At 33.3% G+C, this 22,152-nt stretch overlaps 3 protein-coding genes across 3 annotated transcripts; all 3 read right to left on the bottom strand.

Annotated features, from left to right (window-relative positions):
* Positions 1–1,239: 1,239 nt before the first annotated feature.
* Positions 1,240–4,982, bottom strand: LOC123891175 (outer envelope pore protein 16-3, chloroplastic/mitochondrial). The gene is made up of 3 exons (XM_045941016.1): positions 4,825–4,982; positions 3,954–4,292; positions 1,240–1,669 (listed from the first exon to the last, which is right to left on the bottom strand). Exons 2-3 carry the CDS (start codon positions 4,282–4,284, stop codon positions 1,521–1,523), a joined length of 480 nt encoding a protein of 159 aa, XP_045796972.1. The 5' UTR covers positions 4,285–4,292; positions 4,825–4,982; the 3' UTR covers positions 1,240–1,520.
* Positions 4,983–6,049: 1,067 nt separating this feature from the next.
* Positions 6,050–11,416, bottom strand: LOC123889824 (protein STRUBBELIG-RECEPTOR FAMILY 2-like). Its single transcript, XM_045939326.1, has 15 exons — positions 11,302–11,416; positions 10,942–11,068; positions 10,525–10,593; positions 10,349–10,414; positions 9,544–9,615; positions 9,332–9,403; positions 9,133–9,198; positions 8,994–9,059; positions 8,565–8,911; positions 8,041–8,312; positions 7,681–7,946; positions 7,429–7,579; positions 6,730–6,866; positions 6,458–6,614; positions 6,050–6,373 (listed from the first exon to the last, which is right to left on the bottom strand). The coding sequence occupies exons 1-15, from the start codon at positions 11,393–11,395 to the stop codon at positions 6,194–6,196; spliced, it is 2,142 nt and encodes a 713-aa protein (XP_045795282.1). The 5' UTR covers positions 11,396–11,416; the 3' UTR covers positions 6,050–6,193.
* A 1,925-nt stretch (positions 11,417–13,341) lies between these two features.
* On the bottom strand, positions 13,342–16,398 carry LOC123888089 (squamosa promoter-binding-like protein 9). Its single transcript, XM_045937052.1, has 3 exons — positions 15,834–16,398; positions 14,222–14,361; positions 13,342–14,092 (listed from the first exon to the last, which is right to left on the bottom strand). Exons 1-3 carry the CDS (start codon positions 16,142–16,144, stop codon positions 13,548–13,550), a joined length of 996 nt encoding a protein of 331 aa, XP_045793008.1. The 5' UTR covers positions 16,145–16,398; the 3' UTR covers positions 13,342–13,547.
* Between the last annotated feature and the right edge of the window lie 5,754 nt (positions 16,399–22,152).

The raw sequence follows: 22,152 nt of genomic DNA, 5'->3' as shown, positions 1-22,152 counted from the left end.
TATTTTCTGTATTTTATTGTTTTTTTTTCAAAAAGGTTAATGTTTTTGCTAATAATCTTTTGTCCAATCTTTGTAAATATAAGGAGTTGGTCGATTGTCAGGACTACTTTCTAATGTTAGTAAAAAAAATAGATAAAATAAAGTTTACTAATGGTTGTTATGCCCTGTATGATTTTTATCATATTCGATATTTGAGTATGAGTTAAGTTGGTTTATTTTTGCTCCAATAAGTTTCAAATTAATATAAATGTCAAATTCGATAATAGAGTAGTTTTTTGGTAAGAGATAATAAAGTAGTTTATCCAACTCAGAATCCTCCAATGAGATTTATAATATAAATAAAAACTTATGTTTCAACATCGATTGTTTTCCATGGTCAATTATATGTTGTCATTTCCATAGTTATTTTGAAGAATGAGTTAAAGATATTGCTAATCAATGTTAATGAAGAAGATACCAAAGTAACTTCAAATCTGATGTATAAATAAGTTTTTTAAATGTATAAGCATCGATATATATAATTCCTAGATAGTTGTGCAACCACTAATCTAACCACAGTGTAAGAGTATGACCATAAATCGTTTTCATAGTGACATGACAATTTATGGATTACCAACTTATTTTGGTAGATGCAATAGGATCCATTGTAATCTTTTCGAAATGTATAAACACATCTTTAATATCTATCTTATATTTACATCACTTTATTATTTATTTTTTTAAGGAACATCACTTTATTATTATTATTTTGTTTTTATTGATGTTATTATTATAATTTTCATAATACTTATTGTTTCAATTTATACGAATGATTTTTCAACATTATAATATAAAATATCGCATAACACCTGTGCATCGCACGGGTGTGAGACTAGTATAAATAGAGAATTTGCTTAGTTGATTAGAGTTGAGTTGGTTACTTTTTACAACTAAATTATTGTGTTCCTGTATAAAAACCTCAGATTGAACACACATTGATATAAAACTACTTAATTCTCCAGATTTCTTAATCCAGTAATATGTTTCATCTCTTTCTCTCTGTTAAAAGTGAATCTTAAATTCTTCACATCATGTATGTATGGTAGAAGAGGAAAATCATGTGCCAGCAATCGTTGTGTGCATTATCAGCGTCACTCAAGACTTCAGATATCATATACACGACCCAGACTCGTGCTGAGACTTTAAAAGCTATAACCCCTAGCTCTACCGCGTGTCAGCTTCGTGTATAGTATTCATCAATTCAGCCCAAGGAAGAATGTTGACTATTTGGTAATATAAGGAATTAACACATAATAGTACATTTATTTGAGTTCAACCCCTAGTTCTACCAGTACGAAATTAACACAGTAGTACATTTATTTGAATTCAACCAGTTCAGCAACAACTTACAAAAGAAAATATGGAATGACATCGTACTATGTAATTCCAACTCAACAAACAACTGGCTCAACAAAGAGTGATTCACTCTCTCCAATCAACTTGAAAAATGTCTTTGGTCATAAAGGTGTATTAATTAATAATTATGCATCGTTACTGGATCTTTTCTTTGTAGTTAACGCAGCATACTCCCTCCCCTCATCATGTTTTAATGTCTGGCCGCCAAAATCAAGGACTGCAGATGTGAATGCCAATGCTGATCCGGCAGAAATTGCGGTTGAGATGCTCCTTCCTACAGTATAATCAACAGCAAACAGTCAGATATAATGCAATAAACTCCCTGCATCATTTATAGAGCTTACACAAATAACTGAAGAAACTTGCAGAACGGGTCTATACAAACAGAAAAACAAAAGCAAAGATTAACACACACGAAACATATTAGGAGACAGGAATCCTGCAATACATGAACTAAAGTTCAATAATGCTTACTTCTAACAAGAAAGGAAATTTATCTCAAATCACCGTTTCAACATTTTTATTAATAAATTATAATTTGTCACATAACGGAATAAAACTAAAAGTGATCCTCTGCATGCCAACACGGCTTACCTCCTCCTAGTCCCAAACATATTTATTTCAAGTTCTTACTAGAGCATAATGCTAACAACCAATGAACCAAGTACAATTGAACAAAAGCAATTCAGGAAATAACTCATAGCTTCTCTTTTAGGACGAAATACCTCCAAATACAAGGATCCTTGACTGACAATAAAAGAGCACACAATGTCAATATAAAAGTCAGGTTGCATTTGTGTCAAAAAAAAAAGTCAGGTTGCATTAATTCAACTAGCCTTCTAGGTTCTATGTCTTCCTTAAATGGCATAAGACTTGACACAATGACTATGGATGACAAGATTGATTACCTCCTCCTATAGTATACATAGAAACACAAACACAACCACAATTTGATAATTTCTTGCTAGCCAAAGATGCACAATTAAGGTAATTATAGAATTCTTCCCTGACATATATCAATGGAACTAAGCAGTTTGCAAGAAAGAGAAGGAAAACGAAGGAAATAAAAGTACTCATAATAATCTAAACAATAATTTCATACTTAGAAGAAAACAGATGAGTGTAGGGCTCATATCAAGTGTAAATTATGAAAGCTCTGTCACGGTAGGAAAACCCAATTCAATATAAGGGACGGTAAGAAAAAGAGAAAGAGAAAAAGAAGAGACGAAGACAGAACCTGAGATACCAGAGCCAAACCCCTTTGGTGAAAACGGGTTGGCGGCACCATCAAGTTCTAAGCTTCTTAGTATTTTTTTTTTTTTTTTGACAATTAGCTTCTTGGTTGAGAGAACCAATTATATCTATCTATATATCTATCTATGGAATTGGGTATTCCCACTCGAGGCCTCTCTCTTTCTAATCACTGCCCTGCTCTTTTGGCTCAGCAAAACTGCTGAAAACCTGAAAGCGTTGATGGAAGAACTCACACTTATATAGTATCACCCATTTCTATTAGGGTTTCAGTTTTTCCTGAAAATTATCAAGAACTGAAAAATGGGTATAAGGACTAAAAATTAAGCAGTTTGCAAGAAAGAAAGAAAACAAAGGAAAATATTCAGAGAGAATTCAGAGAATCTGAGAGAACTCTATTACTGTTGCACTAACTGAATATGATAAAATCTAGTGTTTAACAAAGTATTATGGAAATAACTCTGGGAGCAAGCTCCCATTTACAGAACACAACAGCAATGAAATATAGGGAACTAATAACTAGATATATAAGAATACAGAGAAATCAAATGCTCTCGCCATACTATATGGTACAAGCAAACTCTCTTCCACCCCAATGGATTCCCCCCTGCTCCCCACACTATCATGTTTCCTTGCATGATCCCAGCCTCTCCATCACTAATCCCTTTAAAGCAGCTACCCATTGTGTTACATCCCTCCACTTCTCTAATTGAGTTCCTATTCCCATATATCTTTCCCTATATCATTATTCAGTACATCCAATTAAGTTTCTTCTTTCTCTTCTAGACATGGATTGGAAGCCCACTTGTCATATGGGCCAATATACATCAGAAATATATTTCTTAGTGTCATGGGATAATCAGTATTCAGTATAGCAGAAATATATTTTATAGTGTCATTGGCCAATCAGTACAGCAGAAATATATTTTATAGTTGGGAACATTGTTGTTAAAGATCGTGAGTTAGATCGTAGGATCCGACGATTTTATGATCTGACGACTACTGGCCGGGTTTGCTACTTGATTCCTGAAACCAGTCCGTTAACCTTTTTTACCCTAGAAATTACTCATTCTCACACAAGACACTAATTTTTCAAAATGAACTGGATCAACTCCTTCCTCATATGATGCTTAATCTAATCCACTACCATTTCTGAATTATATTAAGGAAACAATATACAAAGCATCGATTGAACACCATTATAACACACAAAATATTCGGTCTGCTTAACAACAGTAGCAATATGTCAAAGTCTCTATATACCAAAATATGCAAATTCTCAGATAATTATTTGATGAAAGGGATACCTCGGTAACCCAGAATAGTTGCACCAGCAACAAATCCACCAACAGCACCGTTTACAAGATCCCTCTTCATCCTATAGTTCTGAACCAACTGTTCCACACCTATGTAGACTCCTCCAATGGCAGCAAAGGTGGCTCCATAGCTGCCCATCATCTTGAAAGTTCTTAACAGCCCAGGAAGAGCAATACTTCTCTCCACACGAGGAACATCATACCAGGTGGCAACTACAGTACCCCAGATAGTGCCAGCAGCTAAACCAGTGGTTGCACCCTTAAAAGTTTTCATGAGTGAGGAATCCTCGTCCTCCAAGTACCTACGTTCTGCGGGATCCATTATTATCTCTGCATACAGCAAAAAAAAAAATAATCCCAAAAGGAATAATAAAAAGGTTAAATGTTTGATCAATGATCAAATCACTATTACTAATTAGTAATTACTCGTGTCAGAAGATAAAGTTACATTACATAACAATATTCACACCACAACACAACACAACTATTTACCTCTAAAACAGAAAAGAGAAAACAAATGTTAACTTTGAGTAACAAGAACAATTTAATAGAAATGAATTCCAAATTGAAATCACAAAATCCAAAAAATAAAATAAAACATTGAAAATTATTTCAGTTTCTTTGATTTTTAATTAGAAAAAATTGCAGAAATGGATCATGATTTGGTGATTGAGAGCCGATTGATAGTGAATCTAGATTGGAAAAAATGGGGAACGGCAAACGGGACAACGAAATAATAACGATGGTGATAAAAAAAAGTTGAGATCGAAGAGCATTGTTGAAAGGGGAATGAAATGAAAACCCTAAAACAATACCGATGTTGATGAAGAAGATAGGGTTAGTGGAATAATAATAATAATACCTGAAATTGAGAAGAAGAGAAACAAACAAGATAGGTTGGGTTACTGAGCTGCCTCCACCCTTTGCAGCGTTGCGTTTGCCGATACTGAGCTGCCTCTCCAACTTGCTCGCAATTGTTTTTCTTTTACTCTCAAATTTTATTTTATGATAGATAAGTATTTTATGTTATTCAAATTGTAGAGTTGAAGTGGTAAATTACAGTAATAATTTCATCTTTTTTTTTATTTTGGTATATGTAATAATATCATCTTAATTTTTTTTTCGTTGACATAATGTAATAATTCCATCTTAAATCTTAAATTAAATAATGTTAATACTGTAATTTGGTCATTCCACCATAATATTTTCAAAAATATTAATCAAAATGAATGCATAAATGCCTACATCATATATTTCTTTTATTTTTTTTAAGCATTCATCATATATTTCTTATGATATAAATTTTTAAGATAAAATAAAGAAAATTTATAAGTTCTTTCAAACAATCTCATAAATATTTGTGTGAAATGATAAATTCAAAGTCTTATTATCTTGAGTTAAAAGAAGAAAAAAAAGACCTATTATCCTTAAATAGTCCTTTTATTCCATCAAGACAAACATAAAATATTTACAATTGTGGTGGTAATTTATTTTTTAAGTGACTAGATTGAATTGCCAATTTTTAAATTTGAGGAACTAAGCTCACTTTTTGAAAATTAACTAAGCTCATTTTACTTTTTACTCTAAAATTTGGCTGAAAAAGTCTCTGTGAGCTTAGCTCAATTGGTAGGGACATCGCATTATATAGGCAGAAACCCGTGTTCGAACCCGAGACACTTCACTTATTCACCTTTAAGATGAATTTTTTAGACACTAGGCTACTTGACCGAAAAATAAATAAAATCTGACCATTGTTGTTATTACAACCATAACTCAAACTCAGATTTTTACTCAAAAAAACTCAAACTTGGATTCTTAAAAAATTTGTCCTAATAGAAATTCATTAATCAATCACTCGGTTAAATCCCAATTATTTATAGTGTTGATATTTTAGAACTTCTAAATTACTGTAATTATCATTCATTTACTACAACGATTTTCTTGAGAAGCCACTTCCCTATTCATTTGAGGTGGAACTAAAATCATATCTTTCATATTCAACCCAAAAAAAGACATTACAAAATGCTCATTGATTCGTTTTTCTCTCCTTCCACAGGAGACGCAAGCAATATCGTCTAGTAGGGCTATTCCAAAAGAAGAAAAACTCATGTATTAGGACTGCACAGATGGATATTTACAAAAAAAAAGAAGCCAGAACTAACATTAACTGCAAATTTCTAGCTTGTTAATGTCAACCAGTTTGCTTCTATGTTGCACACATATGTTGTACATCAGGCTGATAGGTGGCTCGCTGTTGGCGAACTTATGAAGCCTGTGTTGGCTGAACGGAAAGACTTCTCTAAAAGTTCAGTAGCATCTGCTACACCGCTCTTTGCAAAGTTGAAGTTTTGGGAAAAAGATATAAGAGAGCTCACAACTTCAGACATTGAGGGACGGTGTTGTTTCGAAGGCTGTACAAAAGACACAATCATTGGGTTGAGTTTTTCAATTTCTTAATGAGTTTGAATTATAACATTAGGTGTTAATAGTAATACCTGTATACAGAGGTAGATGATATCAGCATAATGAGAAAGAACCTTGGATGAAAATGTTGTTTTCATACTGGGATCCACTATCTTTTCCAAACTCGTGCTTTCACAAAGCCTAGGGGAAGCCCATTTCACCAGATATTGCTCCTCCCTTGGTCTGGCACTGTAATGTATTGAAAGAAAACAGTATAGCCATCATTCAATCAAACTACACTTGTATACGTGGTCAGAAAAATAGTATAAGAGAAGAGAGGCCACAACATGGATCAAAATCATACCCATCGAAAGGTTTCCTTCCTGTTAACAATTCCATAAGCAATACCCCAAAGGCAAAGACATCTCTCCTTCTGCTGAATCCTGTCTGGCCATGGTCAGGTGGAATATAGCCTCTCTCTGCAATTGTAGTCTCAGTAGCCTGTTTCCAATAGTCACCAAATTGATCAGTAGCCTGTCTCCAATAATAATAATCTAAATGAGCATATTTAAGAAGATCATTTCATTGTGAAGCTTCTGAATCAGTTTGCAACAGCTGATTTCTAACATTGATTGAGGTTTAATTGCGTTGGCTTAAATAAGTTTCACTCTTACCATTTTAGTTTCTATTAACTTCATTTGAATTGAATTTATAATTCGTTCAACAATCAACCCATACTTTTCTTACTCTCACATTCATAGCTATTGTACCTAAAAAATTGTTACCCCCTTCCTGAAATATACAGTTAACAGTTATTGAAGAACAAGGAAAACTTTCATCTTCAAGCTTATGCCAAAACATTTCAATTGGGGTAAGTTATGAATTAGAATAAGAACTTAAAACCACCCAAAAGATAAAATAAAAGCAACGGTGAGCATATACAATAGTTATCTGTCAATGAGTTTCTGGTAGTAAGACTATTGCGTCAATGAGTTTCTGGTAGTAAGACTATTGCTGAATGCCAGTTATAACTTTAGCCACTAGAACCTTATCAATGACTTACTGGAATTTTAACTTGATTGCTCTTCACCAGTGGTCTCAAAATAGCCAAGCTACTGTCACAAATATGAGGCATCAAATTTTCATCCAGTAGAACATTGGCTGCCTTCAAGTTACCATGGGCCACAGGAGGGCAGCATGCCGAGTGCAAGTAGCTGAAAACATTTCAATGAATTTTTAAGTCAAGATAGTATTAACTATGATTCTACTTTCGTATGAACAATCCTAGAAAGTTGAGTGGTGGAATGGAACTCACTCCAGAGCCTGAGCAACAGCTAGAGCAATCTGAAGACGTTGGACCCACGATAGTGGTTCACATGCTCCACCATGAAGAGCATCGTATAGAGTTAGATTTCCAAAGTAATCATAAACAAGAAGATGCTCTCCGTGTTCTAAACAGTAACCATTGAGTTGTATGATGTTGGGGTGCTTCAATTTGGAAGCCGTGCAAATGACATCCAAGAACTTTTCCTCTTCTCTATAAGACAAACCCGCCATGTTTATGATCTTTACGGCCAAAATCTTCAACAAAAAGAAAAAAAAATGTTACTTAATTTGAAACCTAAACGTGATAAAAAGAAAATTTCAGTACTTGAAAAATAGCTTAAGATTGTACTTTGCCATCAGGAAATTTAGCTTTGTAAACAGGACCAAGAGATCCCTCTCCCAGAAGGTTGCCTTCATTGAAGTAGTTAGTAGCTAGCTGAAGCTCCCCTATGGTATAGATTTTTGTCCTTCCATTGGATCTGACTCTTTTGGAAAAACTTCTTCTCGATGCTTCCTCCACATTGTTATGGCGCGGGTACAGAAATCTCATTGGACCCAAAAGAGGTGCAACGTCGACAGGTGGGAGTAGTGGCACGTCATCTAGTTCAGAAGAAGAGACCACTATCATCAAAGGGGAAAAAAGAGAGCATGATTAGCATTAGAAAATGAATTAACAGAAATACTAATGGCATCCTAACCTAGAGACGTGGCTATTAACTACTTGATTATTACATACAATAAGTGAATTTTCGATACAATATCAAATTCATATTGTTTTTTAAGATTTTCTCAAGGTCCCCTCTGGAAAAATGAAAAAACAAGATATAGATTATAGCATGCCTCACAATTCATATGCTTTTCTGTATGAATTACCTATGCTTGCACTGGTTGGATGAGAATGCAAAGAGATGTCATTGCTTTCAGAGTGATTCAAGTTCTGGCTTTGAGCACGCAGTTTGTTCAAATGGATTGCAACAAGGAGTCCGATACCTGTAGCCACTAGTGTTCCTCCACCAACCATAAAAGCAATTCCTCCAGGACCTAATTGTTTCTTCTTATGCTTGTGCTCACTTACTTTGGGAGGAGCATAGTTCTTGATGGCATTTGTATTAGTTGTGGGTGGGCGTGGGGGACTAATATTATGCTCCACTGAAAATGTCTCTACAGGAGAAGTCCATGGAGGAGAGTTGTCCGTTGCATGGAATTTATTCCCACCAATCCTATTTTAGGGTAGAAGTGAATGATTACTATCTTTTGATGCAATAAAATATGGTGATCAAACTCGTAATAGTTGTCACTAACCATAAATTTTTTATGTACGAAAAATGATGTGGAAGAAGGCCACTGAACAGATTATCTTGAATGTTCCTGGCAACACAGACAAATAAGCAAATAGTAGAACTGTAAATGTATATTGGGAAAATGTTAGAGATAATCCTACAAATCTGTAAGTGGAAGTTCAGACAGGTAGGTGACTGATCCAGTGAATGTGTTATTCTGCAAGAACCTGCAAATAAGCACCAATTTTCATATCAACCGACAGACCCCTATAAGGAAATGTTCTTCCTTTGAAGGTTGAGTATATGATGATACATAAATCAAGTTTAGAGAAAATTAGGCATAAGAAAGAAGAAATTTACAATCTAGCAAGGTTTGTCAAGGAACCAAATGATCTTGGTAGATCTCCCGACAAATTATTGTATGAAAGGTCCCTGAAGAAAGGAAATCACCCTTCGTGAGGTTCGATTTGATGAAATTTGAACAAAACAGTCAAAGCATCTGAATTTTGTTAATCTCATTTTCACAAAACCCAGTCAGTAAATACCAAAAGACCCAAGAGAAGAAGTCATACATTTCTTTGAGATTATCTAAGCCAGTAAATATGTCACCAATGGGTCCAATTAAGAAATTGTGGCTTAAATTCCTGCAACAAAAGATAAAAATGATGATTGCACTTGCATAGCCACTAGTAAAGCTCAATCATTATAAATTTATAATATATCATTAGATGCAGTAGTCACTAGCAAAGAGACAATCCAACTAGTGAAAGAAACGATTTGTTTTTCAATTGATAAAGACATTATGGAATCATTTTCAATTATCATCTCTATCAAACTTGGTCTAAAATCAACATGAACATAACTAATTAACTGGTATTCTGGTCCTTAGAAATATACTTAAATTTTGTGTATAACTGTTAGTGTTAGGATATAGAATATAGAAAATTAGTTAGTTGTTTGGTTAGTTGGAGAAGTATTTGTATAATAGGGATGCTTATTGAGTTAGAGGGGTATCATTTGAATATTGCAAAGTTTGTGAATAGAGTAGCAACTGTATTGTGAAGGGGAAACCCTTGGAGGAGAGAATTTCAAGCAAGGACTGAATTTATAGGTATAACATGAAATGAGTTTAAATAATTTATAGACCAAAACATGTATATAATTTAAATCAAGGACTGAATTTCAAGAAATTTTACATTACATCTCCAAAGAATTAAGTTGCATGTGGGATGTTTTAGTTCAATTAGTTGCAAGAAAGCAAGCATTTTTTCTGCAATCAAATAATCACAAGAACAATACAGTGCTGAGCATACAGGTATGCCTATCAACAAGTGCAAAGTCCTGCAGCAAACAAAGATTAGAAGAATATTGCCTTACATATGAGTGACATTGGGGGGTAAACCAAATGGTAATTCGCCCACTATGTTATTAGAACTGACATCACTACAAAGAAAACCAGAATATGGAAGCAAGTTAGTTAATAGCATATATTAAAATTCAAATGTCCTGATAAGAATCTAATACTAATGTCATACAAAATTACAAACACTCACAGCAGCTTCAAATTTCGTAGATTATAAAGCCTGCACAGACTCCCAGTGAGGTTTAACCCTTGAATTTTTCTGCATTTTGACATAGAACATGGCTAACAATTATCAAATTCATTATGTTCTAAAAGTCTGTTTGGATTGACTAATTTGAGGATATCTACGTGTATAATAAGCACTTTTGAAACTGTTTGGCAGACCTAATGAAAACAGTTTATGACATGTTCATAAGTTGTTTTCAGCTTATTTCCATAAGCTCTTGAGGAAAACATATAACATATGAAAATAGTTTGACTACATTTTAACTTTATTATACTATAAATAATTTATACATAAACACTTATGCTATAATAAATGCTTAATTAAGTTGATTATCTAAACAACATCGAAGTAGGAAACATGATCACTAGGTTGGTACATTACAGTTGAATAACCGATGATCCAGAACAAGCAACACCTGTCCAAGACTCCTCACAAGGATCACTACCATTCCATCCTCGAAGCGCCTCTGAGTAGTTCAAGGACCTGTATAGATCTTGTAGAGCCCAAACTGTTCATCCGAAAAAATCACAAGAAATATATGAAAAAGTCAGAATTAGGGTTTACTGAAAGAGGGGAAAAAACCAATTCATACACATCATCAAGTTAAATGGATCATAATTTCAGAATAACAACAAAATTGAACAATATATATAAAAATTTCAGTAACCAAGAACCATCAACCAGATGCATGAAGCTATTGAAATGCGAAGCTACTGAAAGAATTAAGATTCAACGAGTTACCTTCGGGTGAACGAGTTAACGCCAAGCTCTGAGAAATGAAAATTGACAAGAAGACAACGAGATTGAGAACCACGTAAAGGAAGCTGCGAATCATTTTCCTGGAGAATTGGAACGAACCGTTAGCGAATCTTTTCCTGCAAAACAGAGAGAAATTGCATGAGTGAATTTTCTTGGCTTTTCGTCGATTTTTTTAGTTGAGAGAAAAATGTGAAATTACAATGTGTTGTTTCTTGCGGAGAGAGGAATTGAACGGAATAGAATCAAGATTGGAGCAATGAAAGAAACTGTGACGGTGAGAATGGTGTTTTAGCGGTGACCAGAGTTATTTTCCGGCGAGGTGGGGTCCACGTAACTGAGTTCGTTATGAAGGATGAAGAAGACTCAACGTTTGGTTCGTTTTGGCGCGAAACAATAACCTACTGGGTTTTATTATTGTTACTGAAATTGGTTTGGGCTTTTTGTTGATTAGCTTTGCGGGCCCATTCATCGAGGATTGAGTTACTGGTTCATATAGTATTTTAGAAAATTCACTATGTTTAAAATTGACATAATTGCACTTTTTTGATCTTCTATTTTCTCTGTTTTGTAGATTCGGTCTTCATATTTTAAAATTTGAAAGTTTTGGTCTTTTTTTTTGCATTTGCACCGAAAGTTTTGGTCATTGGTCCCTACATCATAGCGTAGTTTTTTGAACTAAAAAATTGATGTGATATATTTGAAATAACATTGTATATGATTTGATGATGAAAAAATACCAGCATTGATAAAATTGTAAACCTTTAAAATAGGAGGACCAATTTCACAAAATGATGAAAATATGAGGATTGAAAATGCAATTAAATCTTTAAAATTTACGATAATGATCCATTTATTTTATTTTATACTACTCTGGTCTGAAATGGGGAAAAAGCAAAATCTAACTGATTTGATTGTATGGATGTTTTTTCTCTCCTTTTTTCCCTCCTCTTCTAACCCTACCCGTCACCACTTTTTCCTTTTCTTCTTCTTAGTTTATCAAAGAGGGGTGATTTCGTCTTGACCTAAAATCACCCCTCCAAATTGTTTTTTTTTTCTCGTTATATTAAATAAGTGTGATTTTCACATATTTGTTTGTTTTTGTGTATTTTGTTGTCTCGTCTTTGTGCGGTGTTGTCCCGTCGTTGTGCGGTGTATTTTGTCATCCTGTCTTTGTGCGGTGTTCGTTTGTTTCAAGTTGAAGGATTAGTTTCGATCAAGTGCAAATTCATATTTCAATGTCGACTTTTGTGTCATCAACGCTACAAATTTGGAGGCATGAACATTCCAGACACTTCAATATAGTCATATTCGTAAGCTTATGTAATTTGCCGTTTTATGAGTTGTGAGTTTGTTCGCAGATTCATTCTTTTTGTTTTTAGCGAATTTGAATTTATATTGCATACTCTTTAAATTTGAACGAATGAATATCTTTTATTTTTAGTAAAAAAAATCTGATTTGATTGTATTTTAATCTATAATTCTCAAAATACTCTTCAATAAAATGAAAAATGAAAAGAAATACTAGTTTAAGAAATGCAATTATTCTTAAAAAAAAATTGTCACTCATTTAGATTTCATTTCATACGACTCGAATTGCTTGCTTGTGAATGATAGATTATTTACACCCAAAAGAAGTGTGAGTGAAGTTGGTTACTTTTACTTTATAATAATTGAGAATGAAGAGGGTATGTTTGAAAACATTCTATTCAAGATTCCAATTACAAAGATTCCTTACACCATGGATTGTGTTCATTTGAACTTGAAGCATGGAATAATTTTCATTGCTGCACATTGGTTTGACTTGACACTTAGTCTAAAGAAGATAAAAGTGATGGAGTATGTGTCAGAAATCTCACGTTGAAAAATATTCTATGTAGTTTGATTACATGTAATGGACTCATCCAACAACAATGGACATCTTTCAAACATAATTGTAATCATTTTTCACTTTTCTTTTTTAAATTGATCTCGAAATTAAAAGTTAAAATAAAGATAAACTAGATTTGAGAGGGAAACAAGAGATGCCACAAAGTGGTTGTTCTCCACCAAAAATGATCGAAAGTTCGCGAGTAAAGCAAGGCTAACCAACCTTACCTATAAGTTTAAACAAACCAAAACAAGCAATAGTATCAATCTAGCAAATAACCAAGCATGCCCTAGTTCACTTCATATTTCCTGAGTTCCAATATTTGTGAAACATGTTACAAACCTGACAGCAAACAAGTGCATTACAGTGACCATTGCGAAGATTCATAGGCCCTGGAGTGTTCTACATCAAGCTCACCGCGAAGTTGGCTATCGAGAGGCTGCGAAATATGACCTGAAACAAGATCAGGGACAGCCTCATGTGAAAGGTTACCATGATCAATGTCCTTGAAACAGCATGAACTGTTCGGAAGTTGATGCATGGCTAAACCAGGAGATGATGTAGCAAGTTGTGTCATAGGTGTCCCATTATTGAAACTCAGCATGTTATTCAATTCGTGACTTGTTGCTGAGGAACCCCATGTTTGATTTGACAGAAGAGAGAGAGCACAGCTTGAATCTGTGACTCCAGTGTAATTTTCCTCGGGAGGATGCCTCACACCAGCAAAGCTTGTCCCGCCCACTGAACCTTGCAAGAAAAGGTTGTCAGATGGCGACTCCGAGTTATCCGGCCAAGGCCAACCGAGTGTTGTGGTTTGATTTCCATGTGATGGAAGTGCATTTTTCAGACTAAGTTTTTGGTGTGAATCAAATTCCATCAGGAAGCTGCCACCTCTGCCGCTGTTATCTGTTGATAAAAATGTCAAATATTTGAGTTGGTTTAATATGCCAGAAATAGTGAAAGATGAAAAATCAACAATGGGAAACAAAGTAGAGGGATTTGAAATTGGTATTTTACTGATATATAGTTTCTAACCAAAAACAGATGAAGAAAGTCTGGCAAAACGTGAGGTTAAGAGAGAGTTGGGTGGAGGCTTTCTACGACGCTCGTTATGACCAGCTAGTCGTCTGCGGCAACTTCTTTTTCCTTGATCAAATTCAGCAAGCTGATGAAATCTGGTCAAGGCTATGAAAATCGATATTAGTATTTCTAATATATAATCATACCAATTTATGTGTAACATAGATGAATGCACACAAGCATACCAAAGGCCAATATTTGAGATAACAAGTCTATTGTTTACTAGTAATAGTATCATGTCATGCTGTTGGTACCGGAAAATTGGATGCAATTCGAAGAATCTCTTACTTCTCATTAACTACAGATACAAATGAGATGGAATTCCTAACTAAATCGATTTATAAATCATTGATAAGATTTAAGGAACCACTAACATGTATAGACCAAAATACAAGGGTTATTGTATGAGCCATAAGCTCAAAACTGACACAAAGTCATGTTTGAATAAACAGCTTAATTATGCGCTTATCATATAAGTGAATATGTGTATAAGCTATTTTTATAACAAAAGATAAAATGAAGTCAAGTTGTTTGCATATAAGCTATAAGGTTTTTTGAACACCATATAAGCTATAAGTTGTTTGCACTTTTCATAAGTTATCTTAGAGAGCTTATGAAAATAAGCTAAAAAGTAAAAAACAACTTATGAACATGGCATAAGTTGTTTCCATAAGTTTTCCCAAACAATCTTACTAGTGTTTATATTATAGTAGATAAACTCAAATAAGTAAATCCAAACAAATTTAAATTACTTTTGGAACAAGCACCAGAAAGCTATTGCAGCTACTCAAAAGTTCATAACATAATCCAAATTGAGAGTTGGGTCTAACGCAACCCCTACTTTATAAACATATATTGAGGTCATCTCGCAACCAATGTGAAACTTCTTAACAATCACAAAATAGCATGATGCAACCACTCTCAAACTCACCATTGTAATAACAATGCAACCGCCTTAAGAGTTAATAACATAAGTCCTCACTCACCATCCTAAACCAGAACATAAACAACACATGTAAAATTTATAGAAAAAAAATTACTCCAAGAATCAATTGAGTTATCTATTTAGTTATCTGTTTCCAAGAATCTCCCAATAAGCTTAAAAAAAAAAAAAAACTTATGATTAGTAAAATAATTATTATTAAATATACACCTAACACACCTGAAGTGCAGGAATCAATTAAATACTATAATCTAACACACCTAAAGTGCAAGAATCAATTCTCAGTTTCAAAAAAACAAATGAAAAGAATCAAATTCACTGTAAAGGAAAACACTGTTGACAAAAGCAAAAATATGATTAAAAGTTCTAAAACAACTCCAATAAGAGCATTATTAATTATTAATAAATTAATAAGCTAAATAAAAGCTACTATATATGAACCGACCAAACAGAATAACATCCATTCAAACCTACACTACTACACCTACAATAAAACTCAGAGACCAAAGGAATAAATAAATATATTAAATAAAAAAAATAGAGAAAAGGAAAAAGAGCCTAATGTCCTTAGCATACAAATTACAGAAAAAAGAAGAAGAAGAGTTAGGTTAGAAAGGTAAAGACCTGCTACACTGTTGACAAAACCTTTGTTGAAGACCAGAAACAGTGACAGTAGGAGATTTAGAATGCATGGAACAAACTTTATGTCTAGAATAATAAGCTTTAGCATCAGTCAGATCTAGCTTACATCCTTGAACTTGACACATAGGAGGTTGAGAATGTTGAACTGACACACTTCTTACTTTCTTTGAACTTGTTGAACCAGAAGAAGAAGAAGAAGCATTTGCAAGAGCCGTGTCTTCAAAATAGATTCTTTGGCCAAATTTTAAGCCATTTAGAGAAGACTCTTCTGAAGAAGAGTTGCCTGAGTCCATTGGTGATGTTTAGTGGTAGCTAGATTCTGTTCATTGTAGTTTTGATAAGAGAAGAAGTGTTGTGTGAGAAGTCATTGAGAGCTCGTTAAGCAACTTAAATAATAGTAGTAAGTTTTTCTGAAAGTCTTATAAAAATCTGTGAAGTATATTTTTGAAAATTGAAATGTTTCATTTTATAAATAAATAATTTATATATTATATGGAATGCTTAAAAATGTCTCGAAAGCACTCGCAAGATCCTTAGAAAAATGATACTCCTCGTCCCAAATTATAAGGGAAAATAAAAAAATCACACTTATTAAGAAAAAGTAAAACATGAGAATTTGAATTATGTTTTTGTGGGTTTTTCTTGGAATAAGTTGTATAGGAAGTTGTAAAAACAATTTTTATTGGTTGTTGTTTATTGAGAAAATGAAAGAGAGAAGAAATTAAATGCAATTTGCATTTAATTTTATGAAAATAAGAAAAAAAACATTCTTGAAAATGATTTTTTCTCTTATAATTTGGGACAAAAAAAAAGAGTTTTTTCCCTTATAATTTGGGACGGAGTATACTTTGTCTATAATATAGTGTGTCATTATTATAAGAAAAAAAATGTTTTTTTTAGGTTTATTGAAAAATTTAAGTATTTTGAAGTATATTATAATTAGATTAGATATATCAGTTTTCTGATGAATTTTTCTGATGAATCTAACAAAAAAAAATTTGCTTATTATAATGACAAAGTGGCATATATATGATTTTTTTTTTGTTTACAATGTTGTAAATGATGATCGAACCTAGGATCTCGTACATATTATTCAAATCTCTCACCATTAGATCAAACATAGTGATTTGCATATATGATGTTTGATATGTCTCTATCAATATTTTTAAAATATCAACCTCTTCAAAACAAATATTTTTAAAATATCAAAATTTTTATAATTTTAAAAATAAATAACTAAAAATCCTAGTCAAAATTATACATTGACATTCATGAAAAGACTTAACGGCAAATTACTCAAGAGCACTTAGATGAGATGATGTGAATCTTTTTTAACTTAACTATATTATGAGTTCAGTCTTTTTTAACTTAAAATTCATAGGAAGAGTTGTTATCTATTTTAATTTTACAAAGCTGGAGAAATTAATCTCTATAATTATCGATAGGAAATATTCAATTTACGCCAAAATAACAAAAAGGTAAGTTTGCGACAATTATTTAAGATGGGGAGAGTGAAAGACAAAAGAGGAGGTGGAAGCTAGGAACTAGGAAGAGGATGGAAAAGGAGAGACTTGACTGTGCTGGGCCATGTTGGCAGAGAGCAGTGTATGTGGTAGGCTCACTCAAAGAGACTAGTGCGTACGTGGCCTCGAACTGAGCGAGACTTCCATGGTAATATCCATTACCAAAATTTTTAAATGTTTTTAGATGTATAAATGATATTTGGACTTATTTAATATCATATTTTTACATTTATATTTCCAAAACTATATAATAATTGAGGAAATAAAAAGAATTGGAAAATGGAAATTCCATATAGTGTCACTCAGATGATTTTTGATTAATAATGCAAATAATTGAATAAAGCACCAGCAAAGAGAGAGAGACTATCTTTATATGTTGTTTGCTTTTGTTGAGGCAGCTTTCATTTGTCGTTACTAAGATGGTAGAGTATCTGAGTATCATAATCTCACATTCATTAACCATTACAGGACCAAACAAAAGTTTAACTCATGTTGTTGTGCCAACTTTTGGACCCCTACCCCAAGGTTAGAAAGAAAAGAAAAAAAAAAGGTAATTTTTGCAGGTTTGTTTTGGATCTAGTTTTATATCTCATAATTTTTTTTAATTAGGAAGGACAACTTTTTAGTCTAATTTAATTTATTTGATGTTATCATTTCGGAGAGTACATGAATAACGTTTTGGGATTTAAGAAATCAAGGAGAGAGTACATGAAAAGTGTATCTCATCATCCTTCCTCTTATACTGAAAAATAATAATTACATTGATTAGTTGTAGCCATTAGGAGTCCGATACCTGTAGCCATTAGGGTTCCTCCACTCCACCAACCAATAGTCAAAGCATCTGCATTTTGCTAATCTCATTTTCACAAAACCCAGTCAGTAAATACCAAAAGACCCAAGAGAAGAAGCCATACATTTCTTTGAGATTATGTAAGTCAGTAAATATTTCATCAATGGGTCCAATTAAGAAATTGTGGCTTAAATTCCTGCAACACAAGATAAAAAGTATGATTGCACTTGCATAGCCACTAGTAAAGAGACAAAATAATATTAACAATGTTTTATTTTCAATTGATAAAGACATTATCGAATCATTAGATGCAGTAGTTAATCCTACTAGTGAAAGAACCGATTTGGTTGTTTTATGTTGTATGTAATGGTCCCGATTATCATCTCTATCAAGCTTGGTCTAACATCAACATGTTAAGAAGTCTCACATCGGTTGTGAGGTGACCTTAACAAGTGTTTATAAGCAAGTGGCAATCCTCACCTTACAAGCCGGTTTTGTAAGGATGAGTTAGGCCTAATATCCATTTCTAAGATGGTATCAGAGTCTCTCACTGATCTGTTGGGCCACCTGTTATCAGGTTTCCGCTATCGAGTCACCCACCGTTTATATCCACGCACCAAGCCCAATAGTGCTGAGCGTGAGGGGGTGTGTTAAGAAGTCTCACATCGGAGTCTCTCCTTTATCCGTTGGGCCACCTGTTATCAGGTTTCCGCTATCGGGTCACCCACTCTTTATATCTACGCACCAATCCCAATAGTGTTGGGCGTTGACAAGATTTTATAAGCAAGTGGCAATCCTCACCTTACAAGCCGAGTTTGTAAGGATGAGTTAGGCCCAATATTCATTTCTAAGACAACACGAACATAACTAATTAACTTGTAAAGATGAGTTAGGCTCAATATCCATTTCTAAGACAACACGAACATAACTAATTAACCGGTATTATGGTCCTTAGAATTTTGTGTATAACTGTTAGGATATATAGAATATAGAGAATTAGTTGGTTGTTTGTTTAGTTAGAGGGGTATCATTTGAATATTGCAAAGTTTGTGAATAGAGTAGCAACTGTATTGTGAAGGGGAAACCCTTGGAGGAGAGAATTTCAAGCAAGGACTGAATTTATAGGTATAACATGAAATGAGTTTAAATAATTTATAGACCAAATCATGTATCTAAATTAAATCAAGGACTGAATTTCAAGTAATTTTACATTACATCTCCAAAGAATTAAGTTTGCATGTGGGATATTTTTGCTCAAGTAGTTGCAAGAAAGCAAGCTTTTTTTCTGCAATCAAATAATCACAAGAACAGAAGAATAGAAGAATAGTTGCCTTACATATGAGTGACATTGGGGGGTAAATCAAATGGTAATTTGCCCACTATGCTATTAGAACTGACATCACTACAAAAAAACAGAATATGGAAGCAAGTTATTTAATAGCATATATTAAAATTCAAATGTCCTGATACTAATGTCATACAAAATTACAAACACTCACAGCAGCTTCAAATTTCGTAGATTATAAAGCTTGCACAGACTCCCAGTGAGGTTTAAACCCTGGAATTTTTCTGCATTTTGACATAGAACATGGCTAACAATTATCAAATTCATTATGTTCTAAAAGTCTGTTTGGATTGACTAATTTGAGGATTTCTACGTGTATAATAAGCACATTTGAAACTGTTTGGCAGACCTTATGAAAACAGTTTATGACATGTTCATAAGCTATTTTCAGCTTATTTATAAGCTCTTCAGGAAACATATAACATACGAAAACAGTTTGAGTATATTTTAACTTCTATAATATAAATAATTTATACATAAACACTTATATGATAAACACTTATGCTATAATTTGGTTAAAAAAAAAAACACTTATGCTATAATAAATGCTTAATTAAGTTGATTATCTAAACAACATCGAAGTAGGAAATATGATCACTAGGTTGTACATTACAGTTGAATAACCGATGATCCACGTAACTGAGTCTGTTATGTGTGACTCAACTAACAGTTTGGTTAGTTTTGGCGCGAAACAACAACCTATTATTGTTGCTGAAACTTGTTTGGGCTTTTTTTATCAGCTTTGCGGGCCCATTTATCGAGGGTTGGGTTACTTTGTTCATATAGTATTTTAGAAAATTGATTGTTTAAAATTGACTTAGATGTTTTCTCTCCTCACCCCCCGTGATTCTTTTATACCCCCTGAATTTCCAATTTTACCCTTGCAAAAAACTTCGGTTTATAGAAACCGAAGTTTTTTTTGCCTTGAAAACCGAAATTTACTTTGAATTTGTACTAGAAAAAATTCGGTTTCTACGAACCGAAGTTTTTTGCAAGGGCAAAATCGGAATATTGGGGGGTATAAAAGAATCACGGGGGGTGGGGAGAGAAAACATCATTGACTTAATTGCTCCGTAAAAAAAAATGACTTAAATGCACTTTTTTTTACTAAAATAACGATATTCATTCATTCCAATAATCAATAGAGTACATCTGATACAAATACAAATTCAACATAGCTAAAAACAAAAAGGAAGAATCTGCGAACAAACTCACAACATCCAAGTTAATAGCATACAACGACAAAATGCCTACAAATAACATGATAAAATTAAAGTCACCGGAATGTCGATGCTTCCGGATCTGCAACGTTGAGGCACAAATCATTGATTGAATCTGCAATTGATTGAAGATGATCTTTCGATATGAACTAAACGAACACCACAACAAAGACATTAAAATCAAACACGCCGTACCAAGACGACGGCCAACACAAACACCGCACTCGTCAATCTATGTAAAAATCAATTATTTAGATTAAAAAAGCAAGAAAAAAATATGCAAAGGGGTGATTTTAGGCCAAAAATGACCTAAAACCACTCCCTTACCAGTAGAGGAAGATGAGAACTCAAAGGGAAAAAATTTAGGGTTGGCTGCTTGTTAACACGAGAGAGAGGACTTAATTGCAATTTTAATCTTCTATTTTCACCGTTTTGTAAATTGACTTAATTGCACTTTTGAACTTCTAGTTTGATGTGATATATTTGAAATGACATTGTATATATTTTTATGATGATTTTAAAATAGGAGGACCAATTTCACAAAATGATAAAAATATAAGGACTAAAAATGTAATTAAATCTTTAAAATTTACGATAATGATCCATTTATTTTATTTTATACTACTCTTGTCTGATATGGGAAAAAGCAAAATGTAACTAATTTGAATGTATTTTAATGCTATAATCTCAAAATACTCTTCTCTTTCGATAAAGCAAATTTTCATATAAAATAAAAGGCTTAAATGCAGTTTTACCCCCCTGTTTTGAAAAATGCGGAATTTTACCCCCTATTTAAAATGCGGAATTTTACCCCCTGTTTTATAATTTGTTGGATTTTGCCTCCCACCAAAATTTTGCACAAAATCTGCTTCTGAGTTCAAAGCTTCGCACAGAAGTCAATTTGGATCAATAATTCACCAAACTAGTACCGAAACGACTGCAATCGAGTTAGTTTTCCACAGAATCAAACTCCACTAAATTTGGAGTTACAGAGAGAGATTAATTACCGTTTTAGTGAAGGTCTGTTCAAATTAATTATCGTATGAAACTACTACTGGTATTTTCGTCATGCCTCTCACCCTATAGCTCATTTTTTAATACTATTTACATGTATGGAAATCTAACGAAATTACCATTGTTGGCATTTCAATTTCGTCGAATTTGGAGTTACGATGCGTTCAGTAGACGATGTTGAATTTAAAGATCACAAGTAGATTTCTGCATAATTAGTAATTGGATAGACCTTCACTAAAACGGTAATTAATCTCTCTCTGTAACTCCAAATTTAGTGGGGTTTGATTCTGTGGAAAGATAACTCGATTACGGTCGTTTCAGTATCCGTTTTGTGAATTATTGATCCAATTGAGTTATGTGTGAAGCTTTGAACTTGAGGCTCAAAAGCAGATTTTGTGCAGAATTTTGT

Source organism: Trifolium pratense, linkage group LG6, assembly GCF_020283565.1.
Source record: "Trifolium pratense cultivar HEN17-A07 linkage group LG6, ARS_RC_1.1, whole genome shotgun sequence".
Lineage (NCBI taxonomy): Eukaryota > Viridiplantae > Streptophyta > Magnoliopsida > Fabales > Fabaceae > Trifolium > Trifolium pratense.
The sequence above is the reverse complement of the archived record's forward strand: the minus strand, read 5'-3'. Positions and strand labels throughout refer to the sequence as shown.

What these genes read in the sequence shown, in the direction of transcription:
- LOC123891175 (XM_045941016.1), bottom strand. Translation starts at nt 4,284, where the DNA reads ATGGATCCCGCAGAACGTAGGTACTTGGAGGACGAGGATTCCTCACTC. An exon ending in AACTATTCTGGGTTACCGAG is followed by an intron (nt 1,670 to 3,953) that starts GTATCCCTTTCA and finishes ATTATACTGTAG; the next exon opens with GAAGGAGCATCTCAACCGCA.
- LOC123889824 (XM_045939326.1), bottom strand. Translation starts at nt 11,395, where the DNA reads ATGATTCGCAGCTTCCTTTACGTGGTTCTCAATCTCGTTGTCTTCTTG. An exon ending in GAACTTCCACTTACAGATTT is followed by an intron (nt 9,060 to 9,132) that starts GTAGGATTATCT and finishes CTGTGTTGCCAG; the next exon opens with GAACATTCAAGATAATCTGT. An exon ending in CTAAATTTCCTGATGGCAAA is followed by an intron (nt 7,947 to 8,040) that starts GTACAATCTTAA and finishes TTTTTGTTGAAG; the next exon opens with ATTTTGGCCGTAAAGATCAT.
- LOC123888089 (XM_045937052.1), bottom strand. Translation starts at nt 16,144, where the DNA reads ATGGACTCAGGCAACTCTTCTTCAGAAGAGTCTTCTCTAAATGGCTTA. An exon ending in TTTTGTCAACAGTGTAGCAG is followed by an intron (nt 14,362 to 15,833) that starts GTCTTTACCTTT and finishes AGCCTTGACCAG; the next exon opens with ATTTCATCAGCTTGCTGAAT. An exon ending in ACTTTCTTCATCTGTTTTTG is followed by an intron (nt 14,093 to 14,221) that starts GTTAGAAACTAT and finishes TTTTATCAACAG; the next exon opens with ATAACAGCGGCAGAGGTGGC.